This window comes from Antedon mediterranea, chromosome 1, assembly GCF_964355755.1.
Source record: "Antedon mediterranea chromosome 1, ecAntMedi1.1, whole genome shotgun sequence".
Classification (NCBI taxonomy): Eukaryota; Metazoa; Echinodermata; class Crinoidea; order Comatulida; family Antedonidae; genus Antedon; species Antedon mediterranea.
The window spans coordinates 9,453,826-9,466,678 of NC_092670.1; the positions used below are offsets into that span (position 1 = coordinate 9,453,826).

Below are 12,853 nucleotides of genomic sequence, written 5' to 3' on the forward strand. Positions count from 1 at the left end.
GAAAGAGTGTGCGAGGGAGAAGGAAGAATGTGGCAGAGAAGAAGAGAAGAAAGAGTGTGGTAGAGAAGAAATAGTATGGGAGGGAGAAGAAAGAGTGTTCGAGGGAGAAGAAAGAGTGTGGCAGAGGGAGAAGAAAGAGTGTGGCAGAGAAGAAATAGTATGTAAAGGAAGAACAAAGAGTGTACAAGGAAGAAGAAAGAGATAGTATGTGAGGGAGAAGAAAGAGTGTGGCAGAGAAGAAATAGTATGTAAAGGAAGAACAAAGAGTGTGCGAGGGAGAAGAAAGAGATAGTATGTGAGGGAGAAGAAAGAGTGTGGCAGAGAAGAAATAGTATGTAAAGGAAGAACAAAGAGTGTGCGAGGGAGAAGAAAGAGATAGTATGTGAGGGAGAAGAAAGAGTGTGGCTGAGAAGAAATAGTATGTAAAGGAAGAACAAAGAGTGTGCGAGGGAGAAGAAAGAAATAGTATGTGAGGGAGAAGAAAGTTTGGCAGAGAAGAAAGAGTGTGGCAGAGAAGAAATAGTGTGTAAGGGATAAGAAAGAGTGTGGCAGAGAAGAAAGAGTGTGGCAGAGAATAAATAGTATGTGAGGAAGAAGGAAGAGTGTGGCAGAGAAGAAAGAGTGTGGCAGGGAAGAAATAGTATGTGAGGGAGAAGAAAGAGTCTGTCAGAGAAGAAAAAGTGTCTGAGTGAGAAGAAAGAGTGTGGCAGAGAAGAGTGTGGCTGAGAAGAAATAGTATGTGAGGGAGAAGAGTGTGGCAGAGAAGAAAGAGTTTGTGAAGGAGAAGAGTTTGGCAGAGAAGAAATAGTATGGTGTGTGAGGGTGAAGAAAGAGTGTGTGAGGGAGAAGAGTTTGGCAGAGAAGAAATAGTTTGGTGTGTGAGGGTGAAGAAAAGTGTGTGAGGAAGAAGAAATAGTATGATGTGTGAGGGTGAAGAAAGAGTGTGTGAGGAAGAAGAAATAGTATGGAGAATTGTGGAGAAGTAGTAGTTACCAGGAAGATCAAAGAGTACCAATAGAGAATTAATTTGAGATTGACAATTCTAGAAGACCATTCAGAAACAGTCTGATAAAAAAACAAACAAATATGCATATATATATAGAAAAATATAAATATTATACAACAAGCACATTGAATAAACTTTGCTCGTTTCTTCTGGAAATTTGTCTTCTACTTGTTATTAGTAGAACCATGGAGGGTATGGTGTATCTTTTAATCATAATTTTAAGTGGGGAAAATGTAATTTCAAAATTTTAAGTGTGGGGAAATTTAGAATACTTTGACTTTTAATTAAAGTACAGTAACCTGGCTTAACCTTGAGTCATGTGATCCTAGTTGGAGCGTGAAGCTAAAGTGTTAATATACTTTTTCGGACAATGGTAACAGGAGGTCATGATCCCAGCAGTGGTCGTTGCCTGATTACTCCTGCGGACAATTCCCTGAATGCTGCGCAGTCATTCGTTTTAGTTTTTCAAACAATTTATCCAAATTCGTAGCTAAGTATTTCCTGGTTGTTGTTCTCACTCACCTTAATGAGGGTGGTGTGCATCACAAATGCATGAATGAACAAATCAATTCTATCGCAACAAAAGCATTTTCTTAAACTTTTTATCGTAATCAAGGTCATCGGCAGAAAAACTTAATTAACAATTTCTTCACATTCTGTACTACAATAAACTTTTAAAAATTACGAATAAGAGACATCGCGAAGGGATGTCTGTGGGTGTAAAAATAACACCAAACTAAAAGTAAAATAATATATAATAATTAATGTTTATGATTAGGATGGGGAGCATATTTTTATAAGTTGAAAGATTGGCTAAGTTGACTTGAAAAAAAACCATTTTCCCTATTCCATATTCCTTTACTATTAATAATAATAAATGAAAACTTATATAGCGCCGGTATTCTCCACCCATGTGGCGCTCATGGCGCTTTGTGCATTAACAACGTGCGAGAACATCAGCGAATAGCGACGTCTTTAGGTTGGTCTTGAAACTGTTTAGACTAGTTGAGCATTTAACTGTTGCTGGTAAGCTGTTCCATACACTTGCGGCCGCAACGTAAAAAGATCTCTGACCCCACTGATTTTTCGCTCTACGCTCTTGAAGAAGGTTTTGTGACAATGATCGTAGGCCTCTGCGGGATGATTCGTAACGATCCACAAGGTCAGATAAATAAGCAGGAGCACTGTCATTTAGGATCTTGAATACAAACAACGCAAGTTTGTACTTAATACGTTGTTGAACAGGCAACCAGTGCAAATCCATCAGGACAGGAGTTATGTGAGCGTTTGATTTTGTATAAGTTACAATTCTAGCTGCCATATTTTGCAAGCGCTGCAAATGTTGTATTTGAGATTTTGGTATGCCAAACAACAAGGCATTACCAATGTCAATTTTAGAAGTGACAAATGAGTGTACAATCAATTCAGCTGTTTTCTTGTTAAGATTACTGCGAATACGACCAAGGTTCCTAATCGATATGCATGCTGCTTTGGATACAGTTGTTATTTGTGCTTCCATAGTGAGATTACTATCCAGCATGATTCCCAGATTCCGGACCACCGATGAGGGAGCGATGTTAGAGTTTCCGATTCTGATATGTGTGATGTTGATTTTGGAGATGTTACATTTAGACCCGACGATAATAAACTCTGTCTTTCCATCATTCAACTTTAGGTAATTTGTTGTCATCCAATTGCGAACATCTTCTATACAGGCTTCCATCTTACTGATTGCTGCAGCAACATCCCTTTGCACTGGATTTACTGACACATAAATCTGTGTATCATCTGCATAGAAATGGAAATGTAGACTGTGTTTGCGAATAATGTCACCAAGGGGAAGCGTATAAATGGAAAACTGGCCAGGCCCAATTACTGACCCCTGTGGTACACCATATTCCAGGCAAGCTTCATCTGAGAATGCATCATTGATACAGACTAGCTGACGTCTTCATGTAAGATATGACTGGAACCAGTTAAGAGCAACACCATTTATGCCAATGCGATTTCTCAGACGGGTTATCAGTCTTTGGTGATCAACTGTATCAAACGCTGCTGACAAATCCAACAACACCAATAGCGTTATTTTCCCATCATTCATTCCTTGTAACAAATCATTCTGTACCTTTAAAAGGGAACTCTCCGTGCTATGACATGCACGATATGCCGACTGGTAATTCTCATTTAAATTATGCTTTTGAAGATATGGAGTAATGCGTGATGTCACTACACGCTCCAGAGTCTTTCCAAAATGGTACAAATTATTGTACCATTTGAAAGTAAATTTTATTCAATTAATTTGCAGATTCCATCTAAAACCCATTTTGACTAATTTTGGCATTAAATTGCAGTTTTTTCAGGTAAATAATTGTTTTTCCCAATCCAATTTTTGGAAAAAAAAACTTTTATTATGTGACGTTTAAAATGGCATATTTAACAAAAACATAAAAAAAAAAAATTTCATGGGGACAATATATCTTTAAATAACATAAACATATATGAGGATGTTATTTTGGAGAGAAATCAAAAGAGTACATTATGTCCTGACCTAGTTCACAATTTAAGATTGGCATATAGTGTGAGGGTTGTAAGTGTGGCATCACAAATAGTCACTTGGCAACTGTTAGATATAGGAGGGAGATAATTCTAATTTTATCCTGTGATACACATTTACCATTGTCTATTATAACCCCTAGAGAAAACGTCAATAATCTCCCCCCTATTCAAAAACCACTTAATACTTGTTCTGTCATTTAAAGTTGATTTCAATTGCGTCAGCGATCATTGAAAAAATTGTTGCAAGCCAAGATTATTTGAGAAAACACACAGGATAAGGTTTATCCATTTAAAAAACTAGAACATACCAATTTAGGAAAATCAGTGAATTTGTACATTCTCTGTCAGTGAGTCAAAATAGTGATCTGATGAAATAAAAAAATAAAAAATCGAAACGGAATCATTTTGCTTGTCATACAATCTACTTTGTCTTATGCAATACTTCCGAAACTTGTAGCTTTTACCACACAGTTCCTCAACAAATGATCAAGAATTGTAAGCATGGCGCCAAAATAATTCCCCCGGCGGAGACGTTATACAGTGTACAAATCAAAATTAATCAGAAGAAGGCGGTATATTGATGAAATGGTGTGACCGCAATACCAGTCGTCTGACCTCATTCAACAAGATAACTATCGTTATTGGTGTACATCACATTAAGTGGTTAAACAGAAACGAAGGGAAGAAATGCGCCGATTTAACGACACGTTTCCTGTGATTACATTAACTTAACGAACACTTAACGAAAACATGGTTACAATTAATGAATATTATGTAAGGTATTTTAAAAAAAACTTTGATGTCGGTGTAGCAGGTGCGATTTCAACAACTCACTCACTCTAAAAGAACCAGTGTAATGAGGTGTAAAGCAGCACTATATACTGTTATTTATTCACGTTTATTGTTTGGGACGGTTTTTTGGGGGTTGTTTACTTGAGGTAGGCTTTTATTCGAGGGACGCATTATTTTTTTTAATGTAATATGGTAACATAACATAATAATAAAATAATTTCACAATTAATATCAAGATGTGACAGTAAAAATTCAATCAAATCAAAAAAAGTTCTACTTTCTACTCTACAGAGGGCGTCATATTTTAATTTGACAGGGGAGAGGAGAGAGCCGGCCGGGGGTGGGGGGGGGGGGGCGGAACCCTGTGGTGGCGCGTACTAGTGCAGATATATATTGAAAACACAGATTGCATCTCTACCACTCCTTCGCCCTAAAATTAAAAAGCAAAATTTACATGATTAAGTAGCTTTTTAACATTGTTAATTATAATATAACGTAAACTAATATGATGAAAATAATCACTTCATTATTCTGATTAAAATTTTTTATGTAAAATTACAAATACCATAAATTTTACTATGGTAATAAATTTACTATAGTATTCCACCTTATTAACAAATTTCCGTTTCACATTTATTTCCTAATTCCATATCATACGCTCCTAAAATTACACCGATTATTAATTATAAACAACAAATAATCGTGTTGTAAAAAGACATTAAAACCACGGGGGCAGCCTTCACCCATCAATTAGGTTGAACTGTAACCTCAATTGACAAGGGCTGTAATTGTACTGTTATGGGTAATTAAAGGTACACACACTGAGATCTGTTGCAGGATATGTTATGTTTAGCCAGTCCATTTCCATCTCTTCCTCCAATCATCTCATTATAATGCTTATTTTGTCTAATCATGCATAGTGATCATACATAGAGATCATACATAGTGATCATGCATAGTGATTATGTATAAGTAATCATATATAGTGATAAATATAATAATCATGTATAGTTATCATGTATAGTGGTCATACATAGTGATCATTCATCAGATTGAGGAGACACACCCAGAGAAGATTTCCAATACAAATAATCTGAATTTAATTTGTTACATTTGGCTTTATGAAAGCTCACATAGTACTCTCACAGACACTACTCCCTTCTCACTCGGGAAGAATTTTGAAATTCTTCCCGACTATATGCAATTATATTTAGAAATCAAACCTATCTGGGGTGGTCGGGATGTAGCTAGGGGTGGCTGTCAACAAGTATGGGTGTTGTGTGGATTACAGATATCCTATTGTTGTGTGGTGTGTGTGGATGGTGTATTGAAATTAGGCTGGATAGAAGGCATTCAAATATTTAAGCTGTAGGCTGGGTGGACAGCCTTAAAATAACCGTTATGCTAGATGGAAAGTCTTGAAATAAGCTAGGATGGGTGGAAGGTTTTAAAATAAGCTCGGCTAGGTAGAAGGTTTTTAAATAAGCTGGGCTAGGTAAAAGGTTTTAAAATAAGCTGGGCTAGAAGGAAGGTCGTAAACCTCCAGCTTTAGGCTTTTAAAGGTGGATATTCAAACCTAGCAAAATTACATGCATGGGCGAGTTGACAGTACTTAACTACTTATGATCCTATTGATGAAAGAACATTCCAGAGTATACATTTTAATATTTGTATAATTTTATAAAAAAATAGGGGCACACTAAAATGTTTCGTTTTAGTTATAGTCTTGTTTGATTGATGGTAAACTGCGATCTTTTTTCTGGGGCAAAATTCTGACAATAAATCAGGTAAAATGTTGATTTATGAATTCAAAATTTAGGAATAAGATTGAGCCTGTTTTTGATGCGAGTAAATAAACTGATTAAATAATGTGTGAATAAATTACTAGATTTTTTATTGGCAGCAGAAATGGGACAAAATACAAATCAACACATAAATAAAAACAAGAGCAGATCTCGTATGATGATATGACCTGAAATTTGTGAGCGCTAAATATGCTGTATTTATGATGTTAAGATAACTAAAAGCGTGATTTTTTTTTAATTGATCATGTAACTATATTGTGCATACAAAACATCCAAAGGAAAATGTTCTGTGGACTTAGGTAAAGTCTATCTATAGTTTGGTTGAAAAAGTAATTTTGAAGTAATCTTGCTAATAGACAAACCGACAAATAAACCTTGTTAATGTTAAAAACACATAACTGGTATTGGAGTGTTATTTAACTGATGATGCTGGGACTACAATTGTCTTGACCAAACTTTTTCTATTGGTTATTTGGGAGAACCAATTTGCAGAAATTTTCAATAATTTCCATGGAATAATTTCCTAGGAATAATTCAAATAGAATCAATCACAGGGAATAATTCATATAGAATAATTCCCATGGAATGTTCTCATAGACTAATTCCCATAGCATTATTACCATGGAATAATTCAAATGGTATAATTCTAAAGGAAAAATTCTCAAGGAATGATTCCCAAAAAATAATTCCCATGGACTAATTCCCAATGAATAATTCCCATGGAATAATTCCCAAGGAATAATTCCCAATGAATAATTCACATGGAATAATTCTCAAGGAATAATTCCCAATGAATAATTCCCATGGACTAATTCCCAGGGAATAATCCCAAGGAATAATTCCCAATGAATAATTCACATGGACTAATTCCCATGGAATAATTCCCATGGAATAATTCCCAATGAATAATTCACATGGACTAATTCCCAGGGAATAATTCCCAACGAATAATTCACAAGGAATAATTCCCAGGGAATAATTCCCAAGGAATAATTCCCAAGGAATAATTCCCAAGGAATAATTCACATGGAATAATGTCCATGCTAAATGTTTATACATTTTTTTACCTGGTGATCAAGCAGCAGCAGTAATGTACACTTTACATTCTGGTCTCCTGGTCTTTTCACTTGAAATCCATCTGTCTCAGTAGTGGTCTGGGTTCGATGCCACTAAAGAAGAAAAAACAGAAATTGTAAAGTGATGCTGAAAAGATGCTACACAGACTACAATAGACATCTCATGGCAGCAAAGAGGCAGTAATGAAATATTATATGGCTATTTGGATATTTGGCTATTTGGCCATACCAAAGAATCCTCTGAAACGAAGAATGTAAATTGCAGGGCATTGTTTTCATAGCAAAGAGGCAGCAAAGAGGCAGTAATGAAATATTATATGGCTATTTGGCTATACCAAAGAATCCTCTGAAACGAAGAATGTAAATTGCAGGGCATTGTTTTCATAGCAAAGAAGAAGTAGTCAGATGTTCCACTATGACAACCCAAACATGGGCTAGCAAAACCAGGAAAGACCAACACTAAAATGTCTTGATACATTGGAGACGGACACCAGCATTCTAAAGAAGACTTTGCTGGGGCAATGGCAGACAGAAGGCTAAACGAACACCCAACACACAAATATTTTTGGATTTAGAAAAGACACTGACAAAGAGATAATCTATTGTTTCTCAAAGGATCTATGAGTGTCACTTAAAACTGTTCCAGAGCCATCAATGTCAAAATAAAGATAGAGAAATAACAAAAGTAGTTCTAAATATCCTCCAAAAATGCAATTTCTGAAACCGATACGATGCTAAATTTAACATTTTAAGATTAAATTGATGGCAAAACCATGAAATAGAGCAATAAAAATAGGTCTATTAAATATTTTCGAAAAACGTTCCTAAAAAGGATTATATAATGGTAAAAATAATATAAAAAAACAAGTTGATTGATTTAAAAATTATCTTCTAGTGTTAGCTGGGCCTTGAACCTATCGGTCAACCAGATAACCATACTAACCACCTGTACCATACCTTAGTAGTACAAACTACAACAAACATTTGGAATTATATGGGCCTAGAAACATCCTATCAAAAAAAAAATCAATCTTGAACTTCTTACACCAAGCACCTGTTGAGGATGTAATGGTATATAACCTTGAGAAATGAGAATGTCAAGAATTTTGATAATTTGTTTTCATATTCAATTCAACAATTAAGAAAATATATAAATCACATTCTTGTCAATAAAAATATCAAGTATAATTTAATGATATGATAGAAGATGGGAGGCTGATTCATTGTTGTAGTGTATGTTTGATACATTAAAGCGGAAATTGTTATTTGACAATGTGATATTTTATTTAGCCCATGCATTTTTTGAATGTTTTCATTAAGAATATGAGATGTGATTTACAACAGGAACATTTCCCAGGTACTGTAATCTAAGATTACCGAATATTGGAAAAAAAAAATGACAGTGTACTATCATATTATGATAAACCACTATTAATTTTGTTATCTTATGTGAATAACTAGAATAGTTAACAATTTGTGCTTGATTCAATAACCCATGGACACACTAAACCTATAGTAAGGTACTTATAAAGCTGTCTGCTAAACTATTAAGCTAGTGTGAAAAATAAGGTAGTGATGTGACATCATTGTGTCCATATGGGCACATCATACATCTTTCTGTCAAACTAGTTTGATAGTGTAGACAGAGCATTAGAGAGAGATTTTGGAAATTGTCCATACACATTTTTGCTATTGCACGCATTCAAATTGTAGGAGGAAGTTTTGTACCTTGAACTTTCTCCGGGAAGGAACGCCCTAAACTGGGTATCTTCCTAGTTCTCAAATATAGGTTGCTAAAGTCATCTGCCTGTTCACACACATTTATGATCTTTAGAGTATTTAATGAATTTGCTTATATTATCCTTGGTAATTTGCCTTTAAAAAACCTCAAAAATAAGTTAAATACTAAGAGATGAATGGTTATCAGAGGAACTGTGTAAGCATTCCTTAATCTGGTCAACTGATCCTTTGTTTGGTTTTTGCAAGTTGGTGGTACAAGGTTCACAATCAATATTATTGAACATCCTTAATTGCTACAGAAATTAGTCCAATTATGGACGACTGGAAATGAAGACAAATAAACTACTGAAAAATATGATTTAGCCTAAAATTATTAGAAACCTGGTAAACCACAAATTATGGATCCACCCACACCTGCTTCCGGGTTAATTTACTATGGAAGTTTTTCATCAAACCTACTGAAATTAATTTTATTTAAAGGGAAGGTCAAACATGACTTCTTTTGCCACTCAGGCTATTACTTACAAATAATATAATCTATTATAAACAACATTGACTATATTTAATAATCAGGTTTACAAGAAATTCGATGTTTATTACGACTACCTACACGAATTGAAAATCGCCATGTTGAGCGGGCTGTGACGTATGATACGTCCTTTGAAATCTACGCTTGGATGATCACCGTATAAGTAAATACAGTTTTTAAAATAAATCGACCCATTTAAATGTTATTGAACGTTTGTTAAAGGCGGTTTTTAAAATATTTTTTGATGGAAATAAACTAAAATAGCACTAAAATATGTAATACCAAAATAAAAAAATCATTTTTTCAACCGGAGACGCAGTAATTTGGGTGGAAATCGAGACATATTTCGTCGGAATGAACGAATTTCGCTGATAGCTAAACAACCAACTACGCATGCGTTATGACCTATCTGCATGTTTTGTAACTCTCTCTGGCATGGTGTACTACTGCTGTGAGCGTGTGTTGGGTACATGAGTCTTAATTTTGGTGTGTGTACTGCTGTCGATTGTCGTTTTTTATCAACTTTTCTTGCCAGAAAGAAAGTATGGAATCCCTTTGCGACAGTTATGGTTACGGGTGTGAGCTTGAATATATACAGAGAGCGAATTAGTTGCTCGTAGCTTAAATAGAGACAGGTTAAACGAAATGGATAAAAATTCGCGTGTAAACCAGTCGGTTGATAAATGGTGTACATGCGGCCTGTGTGTAAGAATGTCCGTTGATGTTGAATGTATTTGCTGTAAAGAATTAGAGACTGGAAAACATGTAACCCTTTCCCATTGACGAACTCGATCTATTTGTACAGCCGATAGCTGTACAAAAGACCATTTTGCGGTTATACAATTAACTATTTAAAATCACAAAAAGATGAAGAACAAAGCGTAAAATGTTAGACTTGCCCCAAGTCTGTATTATCTTTTTTTTTTTATTTGTTTTTATTTTGACCGCGATTTTTGTCTGAAAATACAGACTTGTGAAACACGTATAGAAATCGATTTGCAGACCGCAAACATACGATAAGAATGACGTAGGTTATCTTACCGTATTTGGCTATATGGGGCGGGCGGTATGTAAATATGGATTTCGAATCAACCAATGATCATTTTGTTTCAAAATGAAAGAGATCGAGTACGTAGGCCTACCAGTGCTTAATGTACGATCGAGACTGTTGAAATATAAAATCGTAATGCCAAGTTGTTTTGTTTATTAATTGTTTAGTCCTTGGCCTAGGCCTCTTTCGTAGGTCCCACTCAACTCGCACGCATGACCTGCCAAATAAAACGCCAATAAAGTAGCCCTACATACCACCACCGGCACACAACAGGGCTACACCACCACACAGAACAGGACAGGGTCTGGGTGGGAATTAAATCAAAATTATCTCCGCGTAATAAATGATCCATTCAATGTTTGATTTGCGGAGAAGCTAGCCTATCATATCAAGACGAGTTTTCATGTTCTTGGGAAAAAATACCATCAAATGTTTACCAGACTACTAGGCATATAAAATAATTTCTAGCCGGCCTTCAGAAACTTTCATAAATGTACCCAAGTACACATTGTCTAAATGTAACATAGCCCATGCGCATCATCTTAGTTGTTGAGTCTTTGAAATTCTGAAATATGAATATTAAAACGGTGTACGAGTGAGTAGCCAATCGCATGCAGCTGAAACTAGTCAACCGGATAATCGTATGCACCAAGAATTCTTGGTGTCAAACCACGTGACTTGTGCGTGTTTCCCCAGACGGAGTATCCAAAATCAAGTAGTATACGTATGAAACGCCATATGTGCCAAAATATTTATCTTTTTACTAATATTAAGACAAAACTCCGTCTGGAACCCAGACTACGTAAAATGTATACAGTACTGTCAAAGAGATTACTAAAGAGGTGTAGATTTTTTTTATTCGCTAACACCAATGAACAATAAAACAACCCGGAACCACGCGCTCTTCTCGCTCCTCGCTTGACTGCTCGCTGGGTCACCGATTTCAGCCAATCAATGTAAGGGATTAGATTAACCAATCATAGCATACCTATACAACCGCGAGGCTTAAATTCGACAAAGGACGTATCTGACGTCATAAATAAGCTGTAAGAGCATAAGATGGCGATTTTCAATTCAGGAAAAGTCGGCATTAAAATCTCGTTTTCTCAATAACTACAACTCGTACAAAATTGAATTATATACTGATCGTTTGTTCAATTAATGAAGGATTCATGGTTAAAAGATAAAATTAGGCTTGACCTTCCCTTTAATGTTTTTAAGTTCTTTTTAGGAACTAAGCTTTGAAAAAAATGCAATTTTTCACAGAAATAACATTATCACGACTACTGTATGTGTTAACATTATCAATCTTTTATCTATCTTTCATTGAAATAACAAAGGAAAATATTTACAATATGTAGTATAGCTGTCTCTACTAGAAACCCCCGCAAAGTTTCAAGTTATACATGTTTCATTTCAATAAGTAATCCATTTAAATTCCAGAAACCCAAAAAAGAAAAGAAAATGTTATGTACATACCATCCAATTTTATACAAACTGTGCGTCTCAGTGTTTTTAAACTACTATTTGCTACATAGAAATCTCATAAAATGCTGTGTTTTTTATTTCAAACATTAAGACACAGTCTGAGTCCAGCGTGTAGCCTGCAAATTTTCATGGTTAACTCTGGCCCCTGAACCCTTTAACCCTGTTAAATCCTGACGGACATCTACTAAGCATGGTTCCCACTAGACACGTAAACCCATAAACATACGCGCAACGCAAGCGAGTTGACCAATGACAAACCACTGTTCGAATAATCCATCGCTTGTGATTGGTCAAATCACTTAGTGTTATGTCGTTGCATTGCATCTCTAGTGGGAACCAAGCTTTAAAGACACAAGAATGATTAATGACCAAGTTTTACCAGGATATCCTCGGAACTTTATAAATGCACCCTAATAGAGCCCTGTATTTAAAATATCTTGTCCTAAACTACTTGTAGGTTTTGGGTGATGATGAAAGTGTTGAAAGAATCTATATCAAATATTGCAAACTATGAAGTAGTTTGCTACACTAGTCACTATAAAAGCTACACTAGTCACTATAAAAGCTACACTAGTCACTATAAAAGCTACACTAGTCACTATAAAAGCTACACTAGTCACTATAAAAGCTACACTAGTCACTATAAAAGCTACACTAGTCACTATAAAAGCTACACTAGTCACTATAAAAGCTACACTAGTCACTATAAAAGCATGACCCGCCAGCAGATGATTTGAACCACTGAAATAAAAACATTCATTACTATAATTTATAAGGCAGAGTGACCTGTATAAAATGCATGTGGGCAGA

General features: G+C 35.3%; 2 protein-coding genes across 7 annotated transcripts in view; one reads left to right on the plus strand and one right to left on the minus strand.

Moving 5' to 3' along the window:
* Nucleotides 1-12,853, plus strand: part of LOC140055996 (tRNA endonuclease ANKZF1-like) — a 344,549-nt gene that overhangs the window by 58,348 nt on the left and 273,348 nt on the right. The window lies entirely within an intron of this gene.
* LOC140055646 (SWI/SNF-related matrix-associated actin-dependent regulator of chromatin subfamily D member 1-like) overlaps nucleotides 1-12,853 on the minus strand; it is a 125,759-nt gene that overhangs the window by 14,883 nt on the left and 98,023 nt on the right. For all 6 annotated transcript variants that reach the window (XM_072101042.1, XM_072101010.1, XM_072101002.1 and 3 more), the window contains one exon: nucleotides 7,227-7,328. In XM_072101042.1, coding sequence (XP_071957143.1) covers nucleotides 7,227-7,328 — 102 coding nt within the window. The remainder of the gene's footprint in view (nucleotides 1-7,226; nucleotides 7,329-12,853) is intronic.